Raw genomic sequence first — 21,585 nt, forward strand, 5'->3', positions numbered from 1 at the left:
GAACTGCTCCAACACACTGGACTTTCACTGCTGCCTAAGCAGACTTCACACTTAGATGCAACAGTCTAGTCTCTCCAATACAGCACAGTATACTTATGTGTAGTCTCTCTCCATGTACAAAAACACACGACACAGAAAGGCTCTCTCATTTTTGCCGTAGGCAAAGAGCAGAGCTGTAATTTGGCTCAACAAACAAACTTACAGTACTGCACGTTATTTTGGAAGAAATGGTCCGGAGTCAGCCAATCAGCCTTAAAGAGCTGCTAGAAGCATGGGCAACAAACAAGACAAAAAAAACTCTCTCCCCTGCTTTACACACACATACACCTGGGAAACATTAACTAGATCGGGGTAGTCAGAGCCACCAGTGAACACAGGGCAACAGCACGTGTAGACTTACAAAAGACATGCAGACCAGCACATGGTAGATCATTCTCTTTTTTTTAATAACACATATTTTCCTTGTGCCCAGTAAAATACAGACTCTGTGCATGTGACCTGAACATATGTGCAGAATTCTGCAGTGTATCAACTCTAAATCAAATTTGTGCTTATTTCTGCCTGTCTTCTTTTCAAAGTAACCACATGCAGGGCTTTCACTGGCTCTTAGGGGTTGTGTGCATACTTGTGTTACTGGGTCATAAATATGCTTACACAGTCGTATTGGGAGGATTCATCTCTCTTTAGGGAAAAAAAAAACAAGTCCTGCATAATATAAATGATTGTATTTTACTAGGATATGGTAAGGATAAGGTTACAGTCAGAGTAGGTGTCCAGGCAATTAATGCAAGTCTGTGTAATGTCCACTGAAGTGATGGATGTGTGTGTCTTACCCATGAATGAGCCTGTGCTGCAGATAAGGCTGAAGAAGCAGCTCTCAGGGGGGAGAGTCCCACATTTGCTGCAAGAAAGAGTAAACAGACATGAATCAGAGGAGCACTGTGAGTCAACTTGTGCACAGCAACTTCTTCACTCTGAAATACAGCATGCTGTCACAGTTGAATTTCTGTTCGTGAAATGCAAGCTCGATGTACCACGATTCCCAACATCCCGTCGTCATGCCTTTGACTTTTCACCTACTACACACTGCCTCTCTTCTAGGAATGGGAAATGTTTGTAGGAGGGGAAGCCAGGAGACAGTCAACACTGGCTGTCTGTGCCCGAGTTCCTGCTGCCTACAAAGCCAAAGCCTTCTCAGCTGACTGCAGTCACACACGCATTCTTCAGAACATGGATGGAAATGTAAAATTCTTCAGACTTATGATTTTTAATGGATTTTTTGAAGGATGGCTATGAATAGTTTGCTAGATTTGCCACAATAGCACTACATTTAGCACTGATTAACAATGTGAATCTCTTGCACCTTTATCACTTCAACTGATTATGCAACAACAGCACTACCAGGACAGTTTCTCTGTTAATCTGTAGCTACACATTGAGGCTTGAGTTTGAGGCGTCTTCCTAGATACATTATTATATAATCTGTATTTAGTTAAAAAACACAGGCAGGGATTTATTGCTTCCCTCCACATGTTTTATGCAAACCGCAGTATTTATGTTCTACAACTGGCCTTTGATGTTAAAGGCTCAGAAGGCCACGAAGCTAAACAAAGGAGCAGGAGTGTCTTGATTTCCTCCCAACTGTAAGCCGACTCCTCTGCACGTGTGTTTACATGGTTAAGTGTAGACCCATGTTCTGCCTCTGAACTGCCACGGTGGCAGGCAGGATATTTCAGCCCAAGTTATTTTCAGAAGGCACACACACAGACACACTCAGGAGAACTGTCTCCTTCAAGCTCACCCGCTTTTTATCAACACCGTGCTGACAGGGGTCATGTGAAACAATGGGACAGTGTTCCTGTTTTTAAATCAGCAGAGAAACAGAGACAGACAAGAGACAGAGGAGAGGCAGAGCTGTAGTGGTTTAGGGTGGGAATCTTACAGACCTGATCAGAGGTACGTTGTCCAGCGTGCAGCACAAGGATGGCCCGCTCTGCAAATACAGCTCCTCTTCACACGACTGGTTGTACAACCTGGAATATCAAACATACATCAAACACGGCCGCACACACAAAAATGGTGCAAAGGAAAATCTTAACAAATACATGTGGTGCAAATGAGAAGCAACCACAAAGACATATTTCTGATTATTTTGTAAGTTCTTAGATTTTCCAGTATAAATATTTATTTATGTGGTATAATAAATGTCTTCAGTCTTTAGATCACATTACAGTAACAGTATTGTTTTTGTTTGAGAGCCATTTTGTGGGAACACAACCAGGCTTTCTTCAGTTTTTTTTTTTTTTTTTTTTTTAGGGCTGGTGAGTCAAAGTGTCAGAAAACCACTGTGTCATCAAATAGTAGCTCTGCTGGTAGAGACTAACCTCAACTTCTCTGACAAAACAAACCCAACATCCAGAGGACTGGTCAGTTACTCAACAACAACATATTAACTGACAACAGCAAGAATAATAACAATAAATGTTATTGTTCTCAAAACAGAGCATATTTTCTGCAGTTTATTCTTTTGGTTATGTGAGTTTTGTTGAGCCTCTCCAGTCTGTTAAATGACTGAAAAGGAAAGATTTCCAATACTTTATGTAGCAAAAGAGGTAAAAGATTCTTAGATCAAGGTAGGTCGAATTACCCTGATCAAGCTAAAGTCTGAATGCAAGGGATGAGCACACAGAGATTAACACAAGTATGGTGAAGTAAAATGCAGGACAGATTAAGCAACATACCAATTATCCACGGGGCAGACGTGCTGGTTGTACAGAGCCATGGCATACCTAAAAGACAAACAATATGATAAGCCAAAATAAGAGCCAACAACTGTGGTTTATTGTAATTGTATTATTACACTGTTGTCTTACATGATGACTCAATTCAGAATAAAAACTGTTAAATTCACAAAAAATTCAAGCAACAAGCAGTGAGAAATTCACTGTCAAAACCCTCACCAACACAATACCCTCATATTACTGAGACCCAGGAGATGTCACACACAGCGAGCATAATATGTGTAGGCGTACATCCTGAACAGAGGAAAACAAAACAAGTCTAATTTGTTTCAAGCCTAAAACCAATAAACAAAAAGTCTACATAGGATCATGTTTATTATCACACATCTAGGTGCTTATGTACAGTGATGGTTGTGAATTACCTTTAAACACTTGGGCTATACTTTTACATGTTTTATGCTACTTCAAATCAGTCACATCTAAAAACACTTAAATCCTGCCAGTCTGACCTACCACTGAGATGCATCTGTTCAACCTGACAGACCAGGTGACCCGAACATTTCTTATCGCTCTATCCAGTTCTTAGAGGGTCAAAGACAGAAAATACTGGTTTGTGTCGGTCAAACTGGTTTGACTGTAGCCAACTGAAATCCATCTGTACTGTTGATTTGGTTGGGTCACTGACCAGCCACATCCAGGGAGAGGTCAATGACCTGAGGGTGAAAAGACAGAATCTGTATTTCACAAGCTCAGGACCAATAATATACTTAACGCCTATTTTATATTCGACATGTTATCGATTGCTATGCATGTTTTTCAGTGTCCACAGCTGAATTAAACATTTCACAGTGAACAAAAATGGTAATTCTAGGTGTGTAATTCAAGATTGAAAGAAAAAAAATCTCTCAAATGTTTTTTTTTTTTAATGGGCAAAAAAAATATAAAATCTGCAGGATTCACACTGACACTATTGTTTTTGAGTTTCCGTTTGAAAGCAAAAACCAACAAAAAGTGTCTTAGTGAGGTGTTGGGCTACCACATGCCACTAAAACAGCTTCAGCACACCCTGGCATTTATGCTACAATTCTCTGGAACGCCACTGGAGAGATGAACACCATTCTTATGAAAGATATTCCCTCATTTGGTTTTTTGATGATGGTGTTTGTGCTGTCTAACACATCAATCCAACATTTTCCATAGATATTCACTTGAGTTCAGATCTGGTAACTGCAACAACCACAGAGCAGGAATTCTATCATTTTCATTCTCGTCAGCTATCCAGTGACGCCCTCATGCCCTACAGAGGAAGGCACTCTCGGTCAGGAGACCTCTCCCATCAGGATTAATATGCTGTCTCATCAAATGATAAAGCTAATCACTCAGATCAACTTTGTATTGATCTGCAGTGAACATGTGGACCCAAACAATGCTAGCAAAAAAAATGCCACCAGATCCCCACATTGTAGGAGTTTTTCTTTAATTTGTTACCCATCTTTCTATTACCGTCAGTCTTGTTTCCAAAAGCATTGGCCTCAAGGATCCAATTTTGCTTAGGCTATAAATAAAACTTATCACAAGAACGTCTTGAATTAGGCGACAATGATCACATGTTTTATTAGCCTGAAGATATGACTCTGGTTATTTGCTGCCTAGAAGAACTTCAAAACAAAAATCTGATGTTTCTCGAACAGATGTTTTTGGGAAACTCAATGATACTGAGGTGCTCTGTAGGGGCAGATTTGTTTCTGGCAGTGAGCGAGTTGTTTTGGGCCGATGAAGAACCAATGAACAGCTCACTTTTAGACAGTGGTGTCTTGGATCCTTAGTGTGAGGCCCTTAACTATTTCCCCAACATCGACATTTGCAGCTTAACTGTGTCTGCCTTGTCCATACATGCATGAGTCCTACAAAACAGCGTATGTAAATGAGACAAGCATGTAGACGTCTGCATATTTGATGGTTGGCTGCACTGCTCAATATGAAGAGCAGACGAAAAAATGTTGGTAGGACTGTCAGGGTTCTAAGGGGCTCATACAAAACCATGTTTTTAATGGCAACTATAAACAACATGTACAATTACACATGACAATTTTAGCCGTGTTTCTGTCGACTCCTCAAGAGGGAAAAAAGGATATGCAGGAAGGAAATACAATTACTACATTATATAATTGTTACTGACACACAATGATAAAAATAATATTTCTAAATGCCAGAAAAAGATGGGAGGACAGACAGTCAGAGTCAGACAGAGATACTATTTGTCTTGATTTGTGAAATCCGTTGTAGTTCAGGAAGAGGTTAAGCGCCAATTAGGAATGTTTTCCAGGGTTGATAGTATCCTACTCACAAACCAATCTTTAAACGACAGGGATAAATCAGAAACACGCATACACAGCTGACACCTGGAAGTCACTAACAAGCACATCATATATGTGAACACATGTACACACTTCATGCCCATAAGATTCAGATTTTTTTTCCCCACTGTCTGCTACAGTTTCATGTCTTTTCATTGCACTCAGAGAGCTGTAACACCAACTCCTAGGCGCAAAACACGTTAACAATTATTTGATTATTGATAGATGAGGCTGCTGATTTTGAGAATTATTGAAAATTTGCATCTGTAATCATGACAATGACTTCTACATTTAATTCTGATACATTTAAAGTGAAGTCAAGAGCACAGTTGCTGTTGGAAATATGGAGCATCTATTTGTGGTTCATTTCACTTATTCTCACAAGTCCAAAGTTACTTTTGGAGCTAGCTAACACTGGTCTTTGAAAAACATGAAGCAAAAGAATCACCATGTGTGTAAAGAGTGCATCTCTAGCATAATGCAGCGAGGAAACCCTCTAGTGTAACTGGAATATGGCTGTCAGATAGAAGGCCTTCACAGCTCCAGCCTTGAACACTTTAACCACAGTACAATAACACCAACATGACAAAAACAAAACAAACTTCCAAAAAAATCTAGAAGAACACGACAGAGTCTCACTGGAAAAACACTGAAAATTAACTAAAGCCAGATGAAAATTTATGTTTCTGGTTTTCCATAACTTCTGAGGCTCATTTTTTATATATTTGGTCATCATCCAAAGACAAAATAGCATCAGTGCAGCTCTGGGACATTTCTAAATAAAGACGACTTTTTTTTAGCAGTATGTGAAACTGAACCAGTGCATTATGTGCTCGGAGGAGGTCGAGTAATAATAGGTTTGTTTATATAATTAGCCCTCTATCAAAGCTCAGCAGCAGCTGTAAACTGTAATTGCATGCCTATGAGCAACATATACGTGGGACAAACCATAGGACTGAACAAGAAACATTTAGAAAAGACTTTCATGGAAAAATCAGGTTTGCACACAGAAAATTCCCAAAAGCTGTGCAAAAATAACCTCAGGAAAGGGTGTGATGTATAAATCATGGATGAATTGGGGGAGTATAGGCTAAACTCCAGTTGTTTCCGTCAATGGCTGCTGAAGCACATAAAACTTGAAATATGTTTTTGAAAAACTATTTCAAATTTAAATGGCAAAAAGATTGCTTTTAGGCATCATGGAGCCACGCTGGTTTTTCTAAGACATTACTTAACTCATAAAAGGTCAGCAATACAATCGATGCCAAAACTCTTGGGTGGGCACAAGCCTGGCTCCAGAATTTTCACATACTGGGCATGGCCACCAGATGCAGAGTGAAAATTCTGCTTACGCTCTCTACTACACCCTTCCAGTATTTACCTTACTCCCACCCGGTCACCCGCACTGAATAAAGAAGTTATGCAACATGTCACATCCTTTGACATTCCACTAGTCGGGAAAAAGACCCTTCACTACTCTTAGAAACAAGGCGCCCTTGTCAAGGTAACGGGAAGGAAACGGGTTTCAAGGGTATGCCCGTCAGCAGCGTTTGCCAATCTTAACTCAGATCAGCTTTCAACCTCAGAAATAAATGCCAAAACTAGGAAGAAAAGTGTAATGCTAGCGCTATTGTAGATGTATAGGCGTACACCTGGATACACACTGATGACTGGACTGTGAAGAAGCCGTGATCACAAACACTAATTGGTAAACAAGTTCTGAGATTTGGCACCTGATTAGTCTGCTTACTCCCCGCACATCTTATCACACTGATGTAGCACATAGCCTAGATACATAACTACGACAATTTGGAATTGGGCCATCTGTCTCTCTCCCCTTGGGGTTTACATTCCTCCTCTCAAAGTAATAACAGAGAGAAGAGCTGTCAGCCCAAGTATAACCAGGAGGTGCTCATTCTCTTCTCTCCGCTACATCTGCTCAGATACTGTACTTCGGATAATTAAGCTACGCTGCGAACCTGCATGTCTCACTTTTAAGAGAGGGGTGAAAATCCCAGATCTTTCCTGGAGGGAGTTAATCCACATGTAATTGCCATGGCTCCCAGGAATTTAGAATAAATATGCAGTGTTGTTCTCCTGAAGACAGGAGAGGCTGTGGTATTGAAAGGATTTTGTTACAATACGAACAGCTGATTTGGAATTTGGTAGAATATTGCTTGGATATCACTATGTGTATTGTACGAGACAGATCATTTGAAAATTCTCATTTTTATTATGACAATAATTTGTATTTTCTGCTACATATACTGCAATATTTAAGAAGAAAGGAAAAAAACAGATATAAATGCCAAATAAATCCAGTTAAAGATTTATACTGATTTTTTTTTTTTTTTAAATTGCAATCAAAAGAAATGTGAAAACCTAAAAATGACTGTAATGGTCATGTGGCTATGCAGGCAGAATAAATGTGAAATAGGTGAAATATGTTTTTCGTAGATCTATTAAGCAATAAAATGGTTTACACAGAGTTCCACTGTGGGCCATTTTTCTATTATTGCGCTATTGCACATAGATACAGTGATTGATAGTGATGTGAAGAATATATTGTTTCTGTTGCGTATACACTCATATATCTATATTAGGAGTCTGCAAGGGATAAGTATAGGTAGTTTTTTTGTGCCTGGTTGCCTTTAAAATAAAGAGTGTGAATGACCAAATAATGGTCTGACTGTCAGAATTTATATTTCTATGGAAAATATGGTTTCTTAAATTTTTTAACGAGATCTACTATACCAACAAAGACTCTTTTAAACCACAAAACTCTATTTTCCTCCTATATTGTAACTTATGTATTATCCTTGACACATACTAACCTAAGCATCACTACTCACTGTCAAAGTAGCAGGCAATTTTACAAACCATTTTGGTCTCATCCGATATCTGGCTGCATATGGCTTGGAGGTTTTATATTCATACACATTAAATAAATGGATTTTACAGTTTTCTGCCGTCATTTATTATGGTACTTACACAACCCATATCCCAGTGATGGTCAGGACTGGGAGGCTAACAGGCAGTATCATCCAGAGAGACATCTTCCAGCACCTTGAACAGTCCCTTTCTTCTTTTTCCTCTTCGGCCAGCCGAGCGATATCTGCTCAAGTAACATTTAACTGAGTGTCAATGACATCTGCATTGCCACCGAGTGATTCATGTTTCCTGCAGGTGGAGGATGGTCGATAGGACGCTGGCACGACAGATGTGTCCTTTTAGCCTGGGAGTGACACGAGAAGGGCAGTGAGTTAGGCCAGGATCACTCATATACTAATCAGACAGTAATCATCATCATACTTAGCGTGCTCACACCACACTGTCTGTACTGTTCACTGCATTAATGCTGCATCATACAGTATAAACCAATGTTGTATATACCACATACATTGCTTAACATCTTGAGCATTCACATATCTTGGATATTTAGATGCTCATATGGTGCGTATCTTTGCACATTTCTGCTTTTATGTTGCACTCCTGGTCAGACGTTAAACTATATTTTGTTGTCTTGGCGCAATGACAATATAGTTTAATCGAATTAAATTTTATCATAAACATCATTACTAGTTGGAGTCATCAAAGCATGTGCAGCCAGGGATGTGATGCTCACAGCAATTTAATGTGTAGTAAATAGAAGAGGTTCTTAACTGTATTTTAGTCTCGTATGACATCACGTTGCTTTTATAAAAGTATTGCTTTTCAGTTTTTTCTTCAGTTTTCCAAACAACCACTTGCTTCAAGGTGTTGTATGATGTTGCACTGGGCTTATACCGTTATATCATTTGATTTTTGCGATGGAAAAACACAGCTTTAACACTCTGCTTTGCTAACCAGTTAATTTACCAACAATGACGGTTTTTTTTTTTCTCACTTTCTAGCTAGCAGCAACGACGAGCATCAAAGGCAAGTCTGCGTTAACTACTCACCTTCTGTTAGCTAGCAGGTTTGTGCAGCTTTTTTCTGGAAACTTTGAGTACGCCGACGTGTCCTCCACGGCTCAGGTGGGCGGAGGGGAAACTACCACGGTCCAGCCTTACTTTTATATCCTATTTTTGTGTGTTTTCCCGAGCGGCTGCGGTTCCGGTTAGCCGTCCTCGCTGTGAGAGGAGTTAGGGGGAAGCTCGTTTCTCTCAGCGGTCTGTCTCGGTGCACCGCCGCCACGAGACACTCCACAGTATCCAGCTGTTTGACTCCGCCCACCGGGGCGGGGCTACAGGCAGGTTCGTCTACTGTACTCACTGTTTTACTCACTATTACACTTTACTACTATTAGTATACCTAAGAAAATACAATACATGCTATAAACACATCGCAGCTTTAGATATTAGCAGTTTAAACGTGTCCAAGTTGATTCTTCTGTTACTATGGGAGCCGGACAAGAGTGTAGCTGTTTCCTAGCAACGCCACTGAACACTGTAAACGGTACAACACTCGGAAACCGGAGCCTTCTGGAAAAAACAACTCTACAACGCTACACACTAAAACCCTCCTTTTTGTTCCTTTCTTCTGCTGAAGATGGCACGTTTTCTTCCCTCACTGCAAAGCCACACTGCTCGAGTTTTGTAGTGGATATAGAGAAAACAAAAAAAGGAGAACTGTCTTAGTGTGTGCATGTGTGTGAGACAGAAATAGAGATTTGAGAGATAATGTCAGTCTGTGCAACAAAAGTTGTTTCTGCTGCCCTCTGGAGTTTTAAATGATCACTTTACCTGTATTTCCTAATGAGAAAATCCCAATATTAGTATTAGCATTAATATTAGTATTCCAGTGTTGCTTGCCACCATCTGTGTTGTTGTCTTAAGGGTTTTTCATCTTCATTTAAATTATCCTTATGTGTTAACATGATATGGTGATATGATATGAAATTAACTGGACTCAGGGAGTACTGTATTTAATGGACTGATAAATTAACATCAGTGTAAACAGCAGCACCTCCATCTAGAGTAATTTTGAGCTGCTTTTCAGGGTATCAAGGACAATTGTCAGCTATAAATAACAGTGTTGGGGTTTTAGAATTTGAAATTTTATTTACAGACAGCATTTCCAACATATCAGTTTAAAATCATAAAAAATCTGCTTGAACATAATAAAGGAAAGGCTAGAAAAAAAATTCCCTACTAAAAAATTCTAAATATCTTAATTTCCCCCAAAACAACATTCAGTGATCAAAACAGTCATACAATAAAATTCACATATGAGGAAAAAACAAATTATGGAAAAAAGTGAAATAAATCAGAGTCAATCAAACTGTTGAAGATTTTGCAGAGAATGTTGTCTGAACCAAATGACTGTACTTTGGCACCTTTTCTACAATCTTATACTGGTACCAAAGCCCCACACACTGAATGCAGGGTAGAGGGGCTCTGTGAAGGTCGTCTGGACTCTGTGCAGAAGTCGCATGTTTTCAGAGACACTGTAAAATGCAAGTGTCCCCGCTGCATGATCCAGATAGACGCCGATACGAGGAGACGTGGGAGCTTGGATGTCTTTGCTTTTGTTGTTGTGCACGAAGGAGAACTTGGAGTCGGAGCAGTACAGACTCCAGGACCTGTCGTTCCAGCCCAGGCTGCAGTCGTTGCCGTTTCCTTTACGGCGGATTCCCCTGTAGGTGACGGCCACATCTATCTCTGTTCCCTTCCAGTCCACCTCCCAGTAACAGCGAGTCCCGGTCACACTGTCCCTGCACAACACCTGGAGGAGGATGGAGAGCCAAAGATGATAGTTAGAACATAGAAAGATTGATTTCCACTAAAAGCTCAATTTGGGTTGCAGTTTTCAATCAATAACAACAAAAGACCTGTGAAAAGCACAAGGAAGACAAAAAAAAACCCACTAAAAATTAGTAAAGCATTATGCTAATATAATTATTTGATCATGCTGGCTCTATATCATTCACAATAGATCAGTTTCCTTCCACTTCTTTACATGAAAACAGGACTAAATTCTCACCTGCTGCCAGTGGTCAAATCGGTCTGGGTGGTCTGGATAGTTCTTGGGTTCACTCTTCATTGTAGCTGTTCTGTTGCCTTCAGACAGGTGAAGGTTCGGGTGGACACTGTTCACATCCAGACTCAGCTGGCAAGCATCTACACAGAGCATAGAGTTATGAAATACTGGTCGTATTTGTCATCTAATTTAATGTATATATATCTTTTGGCATTTGTGTATCATTAGATTCTGTGTTTTTTTTTAGACTCTATGGTGCTTTTTTTAATCATACATCCCCCAATTTTTTACACTACATTACATTATCACTTCTTTTCTTTCATTTCGCCATCTTCCACATGAATAAATCACCTAAACTAAATACTCTACAGTTTCAGTAACTCCCATGAATCAGCTTGCTTAAATGCTTCCCGCATGTAAGTAAAAGCAGAAACACCTGTGTTTGCTTAAGGAAAACTGAACAGTACATTTGCTTTACTACATTTCACCAAACCGGTTCTGCAGGCAGAATACCTTCCACACAAGTTTCAGTCATTTCACCACACAGTGCAGTCATTCCATTGTTAGCCACTGAGATGTCTCTCGTACATGAGGCCATGACTTGTACTTTTAGAAGCGCGGATTGGTGGATGATTTGGTGCCATGTAGCCATGCAAGGCCAGTGCCAGAAGTTTCACCGGCTTTTCTGTAAAAAAAAATGTATGTAACAACTCACATTTCAGGAAATCTTCTCTTGTCTTTGGTTCTTCTCTTCTACCTGGCCTCGGTTCTTCCATCAAACTTGATTCCCTCCTTGTCTTTGTCTCAGCTTCTTGAGTGATGTACACTTCCTTCACTATGAAGACAGATAATAAAAAACAAACACTCACACACTTAGCGACATAAGCAATAACAGACTAAAAACAACCATTAACTGAAAAGAACTCCTCTGCAGAAACTCCTCAGGGAGATAAAGAAAGACAGATCTGTCCACCTGCTCCTGAGATTTTGCTCATTTCTGTCTTGCTGACTTCTTCTATTTGTAATCTCATCGCAGAAATGGCTCTCTTGGTAGAATCAAAGTTGTAATTTGGAACAACGCTGATGTTGTTGAGGTCTTCATATCCCGAGGGTCCTGACAGAGACTGCCAGCTCTGGGAAAAACAAGAAGATAGAAATGAGAGACATGGAGCAAATAGCCTACATATTGAGTGATATAAGACTTTTCTCCAAAGACTTTTGATTTTTGGAGCAGTATCTCAGTAGAGAACAGCCTCACCTGTAGGAAGTGTATGTGATCATCTGTGTGTGAGAGCTTCTCCAGGTCATTGTGTCTCTTCTTCAGCAGAGTGATCTCCTCCTCCAGGCGGTCCAGCAGTATCTCGCCACGGGTCACGGTGCTCTTTTCATGGGAACGGATCATCTCCTTGACCTCATTGTACTTCCTCTCAATGGAAAGAAGAAGCTCTGTGAAAATCCGTTCGTTCTCATCCAGGACCATCTGAGCCGAGTGCTGATGCGATGCATAAGAAAGAGGGAGAAAGAGGTTGTTAAAATAAAATAAACAAGGAAACGTTACTATTTCGTTTGTAGCATGATGCTATGTTTGGATTAGTGCGAATTCACTTACTTTAACTGCATCAACAGACTGTCGCAGATCCTGCCACTTTTTAATTCTCTGGTCAATCCTGTATTGAGATTTGTGCAGTGTGACACCAAGCTGTTTCTACAGAAGGAAAGTACATTCAAGTTGTCATTAATAACAACTCATGCTGCAGAAAGGGATTCAAAGTACAGATTAATAAATTGTTTTCAACGCTTACTTGTTTCTCAGTCCTCTCAGTTCCAGCTGGTACGATGTCGTGGTGCTTGTGTTCGTCCATCATGCACAAAACGCACACTGACGTCTCATCAGTGCGACAAAAAGCCTCCAGCAGCTTGTCGTGCTGTGCGCACATCTTCTCTCTCATCTGACCTGTAGCTTTGACCAGCTTGTGCTTCATCAGAGCTGGGTACTCATAGTGAGACTGGAGGTGAGTCTCGCAGTAGGACGCCAGGCACACCAGGCAGGACTTCTCGGCCTTCTGCTTCCTGGTTGTGCAGAAGTCACACAGGGGGTCCCCATTTCTGGCCTGGACCCTGGGCTGACTGCGACTGTTGGACCGACGGGATTTATCCAAGCTGCTGTATCTGTCTAAATCCAGAGTGCTAGGGTGGGACATTTTCTTACCAAGAGAGTAAAAATTATATATATCCAGCAGATATGAAAACAAAATTAAAATCCACAGGTAACTTCTTCAGAAACTGTGCTAGTCAACAGCTAAAAAGAAGACTCAAATAAATGTAAACAAGTACCAGCAGAGAAAGAGAGCTCCTGAAGTTAACAGCTCCACTGAAACTGTGTGACTGATGCTGTGTGTGACAGAATGTTTGCTATGTGGTCTGCTCTCATTGTAAAACCAGTACTCCTGGTTGGGTATTTAACAATCCGAATGGGTGTTAGTGCCTGAAACAAAGAGAGTTGAGACAAAGGAGAGGGAAAGATGAAACTAACAACATAAAGGAGTCCATACTGACTAATTGTACTTCATAATAAGTGTGCCATTACCTTTATAGATAGACTGTAAAGGTATTTCCTTCAATTTATTTTATTTGTATCATCACCACATTTGTGTTTTATTTGTCTTTACTACTTCAGACTTGTACATTACATGCCAACCATTCTACCACTGACAAACACTGGTAATAGGAAAACAGCATCATCTTGTGGGACTAATCATTATTGCACAAAGTACAGTAAATACCCCTCTGCATAGCTTACATCCTTGACGTACTGTACATGCACTTGTTTGTTTCCATATAAATACCTAATACAAACAGAAATATGCATCTTTTGTGCAATCTACAAATGTATACCTTACCATATATCCCTTTTTTCTACACTCAGCAATGTTTTGCTATCCCGTCCAGTCGTTGCACACTGTCACACATTATATTGTTTGCATTTTATATTATTTCTGATATTACAATTTGTCTGTTTACATGTTACACCATAGCTCTAGAGACACTGAATTTCGACCCACTGTCTACTTTGTTCAGAGTACGGCTGAGATAACAGTAAAAAGGAACTACACTTAAGTTGATCCTTTTAGAATCTGTACTATTTTAATTGTACTTAAGTATATTCCTTGTTTATTTTTCTGCTACATTTTTGCACTTTCCCTTTGCTGCAAGGGCAAGTCTTATCTTAACAGGAAAAGATTAGTTAATTCCTTGAAAATCTGATTACATGTTTTGAAGTGCACTTTTACAGTAATACTTCACCTTTTCCAAATTCAACTCAAGTGTGATTTGTTTCATACAGGACTTTTTCTTGTAAATGAGTATTTTATTGCTGTGTTGGTACTTTAAAGGTGTGAGTACTTCTTCTATGGGCTAATTGCTGCAGTTTGCCTATCTCTCTATGTAAATACTGCACACTAATAGAAATGGCATAGTCACATATGGTGGTGGTGCAGTGCTACTCCCGGCCTGTAGGGGGGGACAATGGTTTCCGTGCTGCATTGAAATGACAATGATTGCTTTCGCTAAAGTGCGTCGGTCGTCCAACGTTGGCGCCAGATGAGCTGTGGCGCCAGCTATACACACAGGCAGAGAGAGAGAGAGAAAGAGAGAGAGGAAGACACACAGCAGTTTGAGGCATATAAACAATTCTCTTTCTTTCTTCTCTCAGCAACCTGAAAGTAAAAGGACAGAAAGGTGGGTGTGTGCATGCACGGCTTTTGCGATCGACGTGGTCCGGACTCCTGATGATTATTTCATCATTTAAATTCGACTTGCTCTGCCGTGAATAGTGCAACGTTGAGGCACAGGGTGTGTGTGCTCAGCTCTATGCAATCTTGGTGTTTATGGCATAGTTAGCCAGCTTATTGGTTGTATATTTTTCGCCTCCAGTTCTGAACTTTGTGATGGAAAAATACAGGCCCTGACTCGCGCTGGTTGTATCATTAGGTTCTGCTTGAAAAACACAAGCACAGCAATACACTGGTATAAAGGACTATTTCTGCCCTGAATCACATTCCTGTTTGTTTTAAAACGTGCTTGTTGTGGGATCTATATTGCTTAAATCAACGTCCAGTTTGTCTTGCATGCGAAACCAGACTTAACATGGTCGGTTGGGCGGTTTAGCTAAGCTTCCGCTCCAATGTTGTACAATCTACAGGCTCGTACTAAACTGGAGAGCAGGCTTTAGCCGTGCTAGCAAGCTGGATTAGCTGGCTCGTTAGCTTGGCACCATGGCTATTTAGCCAGCACGCTAATATTGTCTCGGCTGGATAGCTGCTAACATCAGCAAGGCCGCCATTGAAGTCGTGTGTGCGGTTTGTCGGGTGCTGCCGCAGTAAATGAGGGCTTCGGCTCTGTAGCCAAGATCCGCCGTGCGCTCTCAAACAGCGATTAAATACTTGATCTCATCCTTTATTGTTTGGTTAATGAATTTAAACTGCATCTGCTGTGGGATTTGAGTCTTGAGGAGGTTCTCTTGTAAGTAAAAGACGTCCTTTCCCGGGCTTTTCGCACATCGTTTCGCCGCTTTCACGGTTAGCCATCTTTGTTTCACCTAGCCAACTCCTGGTTGGAATTACGGTGTGGCTCTTAGCCTGCTAGCCTGCTTGCTGTTAGCCTACGATGTCGTCTGTAACGCTACGATGTGTTAAACGATCACATACGATCGTCTCCATTGTTTCTGAAACAGATTTAAGTGTGTTTTTTAACTTCGGTTCACTCAGAGATCGCTTCGGGCCAGCTCTAATTCGATATGTTGTGAATGGCGGAAGCTAAAGTTAGCTAGTGGCAGCCATCTTAGGCAAGTATGTAATCTTGGCTAGCTGGAAGTGCTGGTGTGGCACAACAAGATGGCCTGTTAATACTCGCACAAGGAGAATATCCGCGCCGGTCGTTGTCATAAATTGCACGAAATTAATCCATCCGTTTACTGGTCTTAGTGTAAGTATTTCGTTGTTCATTAAGCTTTGATTCATAAATACCAGTGTGCTGGTTTCTCCGCGAAGCTAGTTAGCTGGCTAAATCGTGAACGCATTAGCAGCTAACACAATGCTCTCTTGTCGTTAACCAGTCCCCCATCGACCATAGCCAGCTAACTAGCGGCTATGGAGGCTATTTGTAGCTGTAATGGAAGGCTAGCAACCATCAGTTCAGTGTTTAATAACAAAACATTGCCGTTTAAATGCATTTACATACTTTATGGTGTATTTTTAAATAATGTATGGTGAACTGCGCAGTCAGGTTAATTGTGTAGGCCAGACGGGCTGGGCTTGTGGATTAAGCTAGAATTGGAAGCTTGATTATTGTGTGGTTCACTTTGATTTTATCAATCGTGTTAGCTAGTGAAGTGAAGCTCGTCTTGTGGGCTAACTTAGCTAGCAAATTGACCACTTAGCTTGCTAAGTAGTATTGCTCAGGTGAGAGATGAGGAGTGCAGTTATTTAAAAAAAAAAAAACGTTTTATTGTTCCAGTCCTACATCTGAATTCGGTATGAATTATGAATCCTTAGCCTACCATGTCTCTCATAAACTCAGTTATTATTTCACCTGAGTATCAGGCAACAGACAGATCTGTGTTACACCAAATGACCATAGGCCAGTGGCTGTACAATGATATAAAGTAACCTGGATCTAATGTAATATTAAGGACTTCCCTTGTCTCATTGTTCACCTGTTGTGTTAACCGAATATGCCACCAACCACCGTGTGTGCTGTTGTGTCACCAGCTGAGGGCTTTTTGTGTGTGTGTGTGTTGGCTTAGGTTGTGCATGCGTATCCTGAGCAGGCAGGGCTCCTTCTGCAGGGGTCTGGGTGGCAAACTTGTGCTGAACAAGATATTTAAATTATCTGATCATATGACACAGTATTACGAACACAGCCTACATAAAGATAATAATCTCCTATTAAAGTCATCTTGCAGAAAGGCCAGTTGTGTCCAATTCAGTAGATATCATGTCTCCCTATCTTGTATCACATAATAGATATTTATATGGTAGGATTAGCAGTGTTAATTGGTAATGTTAATCACTTATGTAGACGTAGGGAACATTCATTTAAAAGCTTGGAGCCAAATAGGAAATATAACCCACACTGCCTCAATATTTTTCTGCCGCTTTTGTCTTGCCTTTGTGAAATTAGCAAGACCATTTGTATACTGGTCATACATCTATATGGAAAAACCTGCTACACTGAAGCATGCAAGAAAAAGGGGGAAATGTGTGAACAAAATCAGATTTTCAGGAATGAGTTTGCAAATGATGGGAGTCTATGACAAACAAAACAGAAACTGGCTTTAGGTCTCTGTCACATTTTATTAGGTTTGTATGTCTGGGACAACAGTTTAGAATAGTGTAGCTTTAGTTGTTCACTTCATCAGGTTGCCTTATCCCAGACCAGTATATGAAACTGTTAAATGAAAACATTCAAAGCACAGTATGTATTTATTTTCTTTATTGTTCTTATCTTTTGCAGGTCTGCTTACTGACAAGAGCACCAGCGCGGCCCTGCACAAAACAAAGTGTTATAACCCCGATTCCTACTAAAGTCATCGCCCGGCAGGAAAACGGAGGTCGTGGGGCTGGAGTGTGTTCTCATGGCCGAGTCAGAGACTGAATGTGACACACCCGGCCTTGACACACTTGGGTCGGAGTGTGTCATAGCCCACAGCCATGTCGACCTTCACTATGGAGCAGAAACGGAGATCATGACAGAAGAAAAGCATGGATTGGAGCTGGAAATCCATGGCTCAGACTTAAAGATCCAGGGACTGGGGACAGAGCTCGGAGCTGTAGCCTGTGTGGACACAATTGTAGGGACAGACCATGATTACATTAAAGTGGAACATGATGATATACACTGTTTCACAGGAGCCGAAATCAAGACAACAGGAAACGAGGCGTTGCTGGGAGAGGTGCTGATCAAGACAGAAAGTGAGCATGTGGTGAAAGTGGAGTCTGACCATGGTGGAGAGTTGACGGTGGAGTCCGAGAATGGTGTAATCATACATGAAGCTCACGGCCTGCAGTGCAACGAGTGCGGGGAGATTTTTGGCAGCATTGCTGATCTTCACCAACATTTTGAGATCCACAGGGACCTCAACCCTTATATATGTGTCCACTGTGGTGAGAGCTTTGCTGTGGAGGCCAGCCTCAAGCAGCACATGAAGATTCACATGAAAGAAAAGCCCTATGTTCCCCCGGGTGTTGAGATCATGGGCAATGATGTTATCGATGCATTCAGCCTTAAGTCTCATCAGATGATTCATTTGCCAGACAAGCCCCACAGATGCTCAGAGTGCGGTAAGAGCTTTGCAGCTGCCATCACCTTGAGAGAACACATGAAGATGCATTCGGAGGACAAGCCCTACAAGTGCACCCAGTGTAGGAAGAGCTTTGTCCGCAGAAGACATCTGAAAAAGCACCAGGAGGTCCATGCGCGTGAGAAGCCATACACTTGTGGCCAGTGTGGCAAAGGCTTTGCTACAACCTCGAACCTGAAGCAGCACCAGAAGACCCATGCTGCAGTGGTGCTCGGAGACAAGCCCCACCGGTGTGCTCAGTGTGGAAAGTGTTTTGCAGCTGTTGCCACTCTGAGAGAGCACCAGAGGATCCACTCGGGGGAGAAGCCGTACAAATGCAACATGTGCAGGAAGAGTTTTGTGCGCAAACGTCATCTGAAGAAGCACCAGCAAGTCCATGCCGGAGGGAAGCCCTACACCTGCAGACATTGCAACAAGGGCTTCAATCACTCCTCTTCTCTCTCGCGCCACCATAAGACCCATCTGCAGAATCCGGTGTTTTCTCCACCACAGCCTGGGAAACCACTTACCTTCGGCACTCCTCCGAAGCAGAGGGTGCATCAGCAGGGAGACAAGCCCTACATGTGCCACCACTGTGACAAGGGCTTCAATCATTCCTCTTCTCTGTCGCGGCACCAAAGAGTCCACTCAGAGGGAAAGAGTTACATGTGTGGTCACTGTGGCAAAAGATTCAATCACTCCTCGTCACTTGCAAGGCATCAGAGAGTTCACTTGGAGAACAAGCAGCAACAGCAGCAGCCAGAACCGCCACAGCCAGAACCGCCGCAGCCAGAACCGCAGCAGTATACCCCCATCCCCATGGGGAAGGGATTCCCTAACAATGCCTTCCCAAAACAGTGTATCCTGTCTGTTGAAAAACCATACAGGTGCTCTCAGTGTGGCAAAGGCTTTAACCATTCTTCTTCCCTCTCCAGACATCATAGGATCCACGTAGATCAGTGAGCACCCCTTCCTGACCTCACAAGTGGTCCCATGCAAGCGCACACATCTTTGTCTCCCCCCCGTTTCTGTTCTACCCACGGTCCCTTCATCGATACCACCACACGAAATATCAGGCCAGCTTCTATAGATGAGAGGTCAGGTTAGCACATTAGTATGTTGAAGTGGAGCAGCTGAGAATAAATGGACAGTGACACAAGTCTTCAAAAAGAAATGGCTCAGCCTGGAGGACTTCACAACCTGTAATTCAGAGCTGAACCCGGGGCTTTGTGCTCAGTTTAAAGAGGGTATAATAATAGATTGTGAAGGAGTCTCTATTCTTGTTTGTGGTTGTGCTTCACATGCTTCAGGACCTCTTTTGAACATTTTTAAAGAAACACAAAATGTGATTTGAAGATCTACACGATAAAATTGTTACCTGGGGAAAATATGCTTCACCCTGTGGTTAGTCTTTTTGATAGAGCAGTTCAGTTAATGTTCCTTCAGGTGGGCACGTGCTTTTCAGCTGCAACTTTATCCAAGGCTACAAACACAATTGGTGAACAAGTTCTGTTGTCTCGATTTAAATAGGTATTTCTTTTTCACCCACATTACCCATGTGAAGCAAATATCGAAAATCCAATGTAAATAGTTATTGATTTTCTTTTATATATATATATGTATAGGTGACTAGTGTGCTGTTCCAAAAGATTACATTTTTGATAGTAAGATCCTCTTTGTCTCCACATTTATTTTTTTTTTCATTTTATCGCTTTCATTTGTTTTAAGTGTTGGAGATAAACATGTTGCAGGTGTTCTCATGCAGCTTGTTATTGAAATTGGGCTCGATCAAACACGAGCCATCTTGTATATTTATGAGGTTGTTTTTTGTATGTCTGCGATGGGTTAGTACTGCTGCATAGACTGTATAGAGAGCAATACTGGCTGACACCCTGAGTCTATTATGACATGCGATTTAGCCATAAAGCAATGCATAATAGAAAATAAAAACCTACTGGGTAGCATATTGCAACATGACCCGTGTCCTAATTATTTACTGTGCGGTTTCCTCTGTACCCAAGCACCAAATGTACATGAAATACAACATCACACTTTACTGCTTTGGAGACTAATTTAATTACCTGTGTATAGAATATAGATAACTCTTACTCGTTGACCTTCACAATTTGATTAAAAAAAAAAAAAAGTTGTGTATACTAAAAGACTACACGAGAAAGTCTCGCTTTTACAAGATTTTTCCGAAGTCCAATGGATTGCGATCTATTTACTGTTCTGTGTAAAATATCTTTTACAAACTGATGTATTTTTTTAGATATGGCTTGGGTTATATGAAAGGGAATGAGAGATACAGTTTTTATGAGTGAACATTTTGGTGAGCAATATTTTCTTTTTATTTGGATAACAATTGTGCTTCAAACTGTAGCATAGGTTTCTTCCTTGTGTTATAGGTGCCTTATTGCATGCTATGTAGAAATGTATGCCGAGCTGTTATTTGAGAAAAAAAAAAGTTAGGGTTTTCAGGAGTCTTTTGTTCTTATTCATACTAACTTACCCTACATTTTAATTTGATGTCACTGACACCTATTGCTTTTTTGCTTTCATGTATATTACCATGTGTTTACACTGTTACGACCATATTGTCTTTTTCCCTTCATTTTTGTCAATGGCCTGTTTGTAGAGAGAAAAATTGTTAAAGATCCATATAGACTTCTCTTAAGGGCAAATCCTGTAACACCTCTTCCCAGTTTCTGAGTGGCACATATATGGATAAATAAAGGTTGTTGACTCTCTTGTGGTGTTCAGTCAGTGGAGTCCTGAGGAGCATTCAACCTTACAGCTAAAAATAGAAACCATTAGGATAAACCCTAATGTTAACGTCTTGTAATAAATAAACGGCACATGATGGGTGCTTAATGCTAACGAGGTGATTCACATGCCACCACTGAAAACAAACCTTAAGCTTTCTCAGAGGGTTGTACTGTCACAGTGTGTCCACATGGTGTCGCTCTACCACTGCCCATCAGAAGTTGCACCAAATTTAAAGGGAGATCCAGATGTGGGGCAGTTACTAATGGTCCAGAGTTGAACATCAGTTTAATAGGACTCCTAATCCTCCTACAGCTGCAACATTTTAGTCTTCACGTGGGATCTAATCAAAGCTGAATCACTTTGCAGGAGTAGGAGAAGCCCAGTTAAAAGTGTAATTTAAAATATAAAAGGAAACGCT

General features: G+C 41.1%; 3 protein-coding genes across 7 annotated transcripts in view; 1 reads left to right on the forward strand and 2 right to left on the reverse strand.

Annotated features, from left to right (window-relative positions):
• zgc:154058 (Transmembrane protein 150A-like) overlaps positions 1 to 9,289 on the reverse strand; it is a 25,262-nt gene extending 15,973 nt beyond the window's left edge. For 2 of the 3 annotated variants that reach the window (XM_035945299.2, XM_035945298.2), the window contains exons 1-5: positions 9,040 to 9,289; positions 8,090 to 8,333; positions 2,742 to 2,789; positions 1,947 to 2,033; positions 834 to 901 (exon numbers count right to left, since the gene is read on the reverse strand). In XM_035945299.2, the coding sequence (XP_035801192.1) occupies positions 834 to 901; positions 1,947 to 2,033; positions 2,742 to 2,789; positions 8,090 to 8,154 (268 nt within the window). In that variant the 5' untranslated portion in view covers positions 8,155 to 8,333; positions 9,040 to 9,289. The remainder of the gene's footprint in view (positions 1 to 833; positions 902 to 1,946; positions 2,034 to 2,741; positions 2,790 to 8,089; positions 8,334 to 9,039) is intronic. The other variant, XM_023263879.3, reaches the window with a different exon arrangement.
• Positions 9,290 to 10,114: 825 nt separating this feature from the next.
• On the reverse strand, positions 10,115 to 13,451 carry ftr14l (finTRIM family, member 14-like). Its single transcript, XM_023263948.3, has 7 exons — positions 12,862 to 13,451; positions 12,669 to 12,764; positions 12,318 to 12,551; positions 12,033 to 12,192; positions 11,775 to 11,894; positions 11,063 to 11,199; positions 10,115 to 10,804 (listed from the first exon to the last, which is right to left on the reverse strand). Exons 1-7 carry the CDS (start codon positions 13,258 to 13,260, stop codon positions 10,421 to 10,423), a joined length of 1,530 nt encoding a protein of 509 aa, XP_023119716.2. The 5' UTR covers positions 13,261 to 13,451; the 3' UTR covers positions 10,115 to 10,420.
• A 1,187-nt stretch (positions 13,452 to 14,638) lies between these two features.
• On the forward strand, positions 14,639 to 21,148 carry si:ch211-198a12.6 (uncharacterized protein LOC563253 homolog). 3 transcript variants are annotated; one of them, XM_023263934.3, is made up of 2 exons: positions 14,639 to 14,797; positions 17,573 to 21,148. In XM_023263934.3, the coding sequence occupies exon 2, from the start codon at positions 17,694 to 17,696 to the stop codon at positions 19,359 to 19,361; it is 1,668 nt and encodes a 555-aa protein (XP_023119702.1). In that variant the 5' UTR covers positions 14,639 to 14,797; positions 17,573 to 17,693; the 3' UTR covers positions 19,362 to 21,148. The 3 variants fall into 3 exon arrangements, with proteins under 3 accessions (XP_023119702.1, XP_023119704.1, XP_023119705.1); XM_023263936.3 differs by lacking the exon at positions 14,639 to 14,797 and adding an exon at positions 15,405 to 15,580; XM_023263937.3 differs by lacking the exon at positions 14,639 to 14,797 and adding an exon at positions 15,900 to 16,042.
• The last annotated feature ends 437 nt before the right edge of the window (positions 21,149 to 21,585 follow it).

The sequence above is a fragment of the Amphiprion ocellaris genome, chromosome 16, assembly GCF_022539595.1.
Source record: "Amphiprion ocellaris isolate individual 3 ecotype Okinawa chromosome 16, ASM2253959v1, whole genome shotgun sequence".
NCBI lineage: Eukaryota > Metazoa > Chordata > Actinopteri > Pomacentridae > Amphiprion > Amphiprion ocellaris.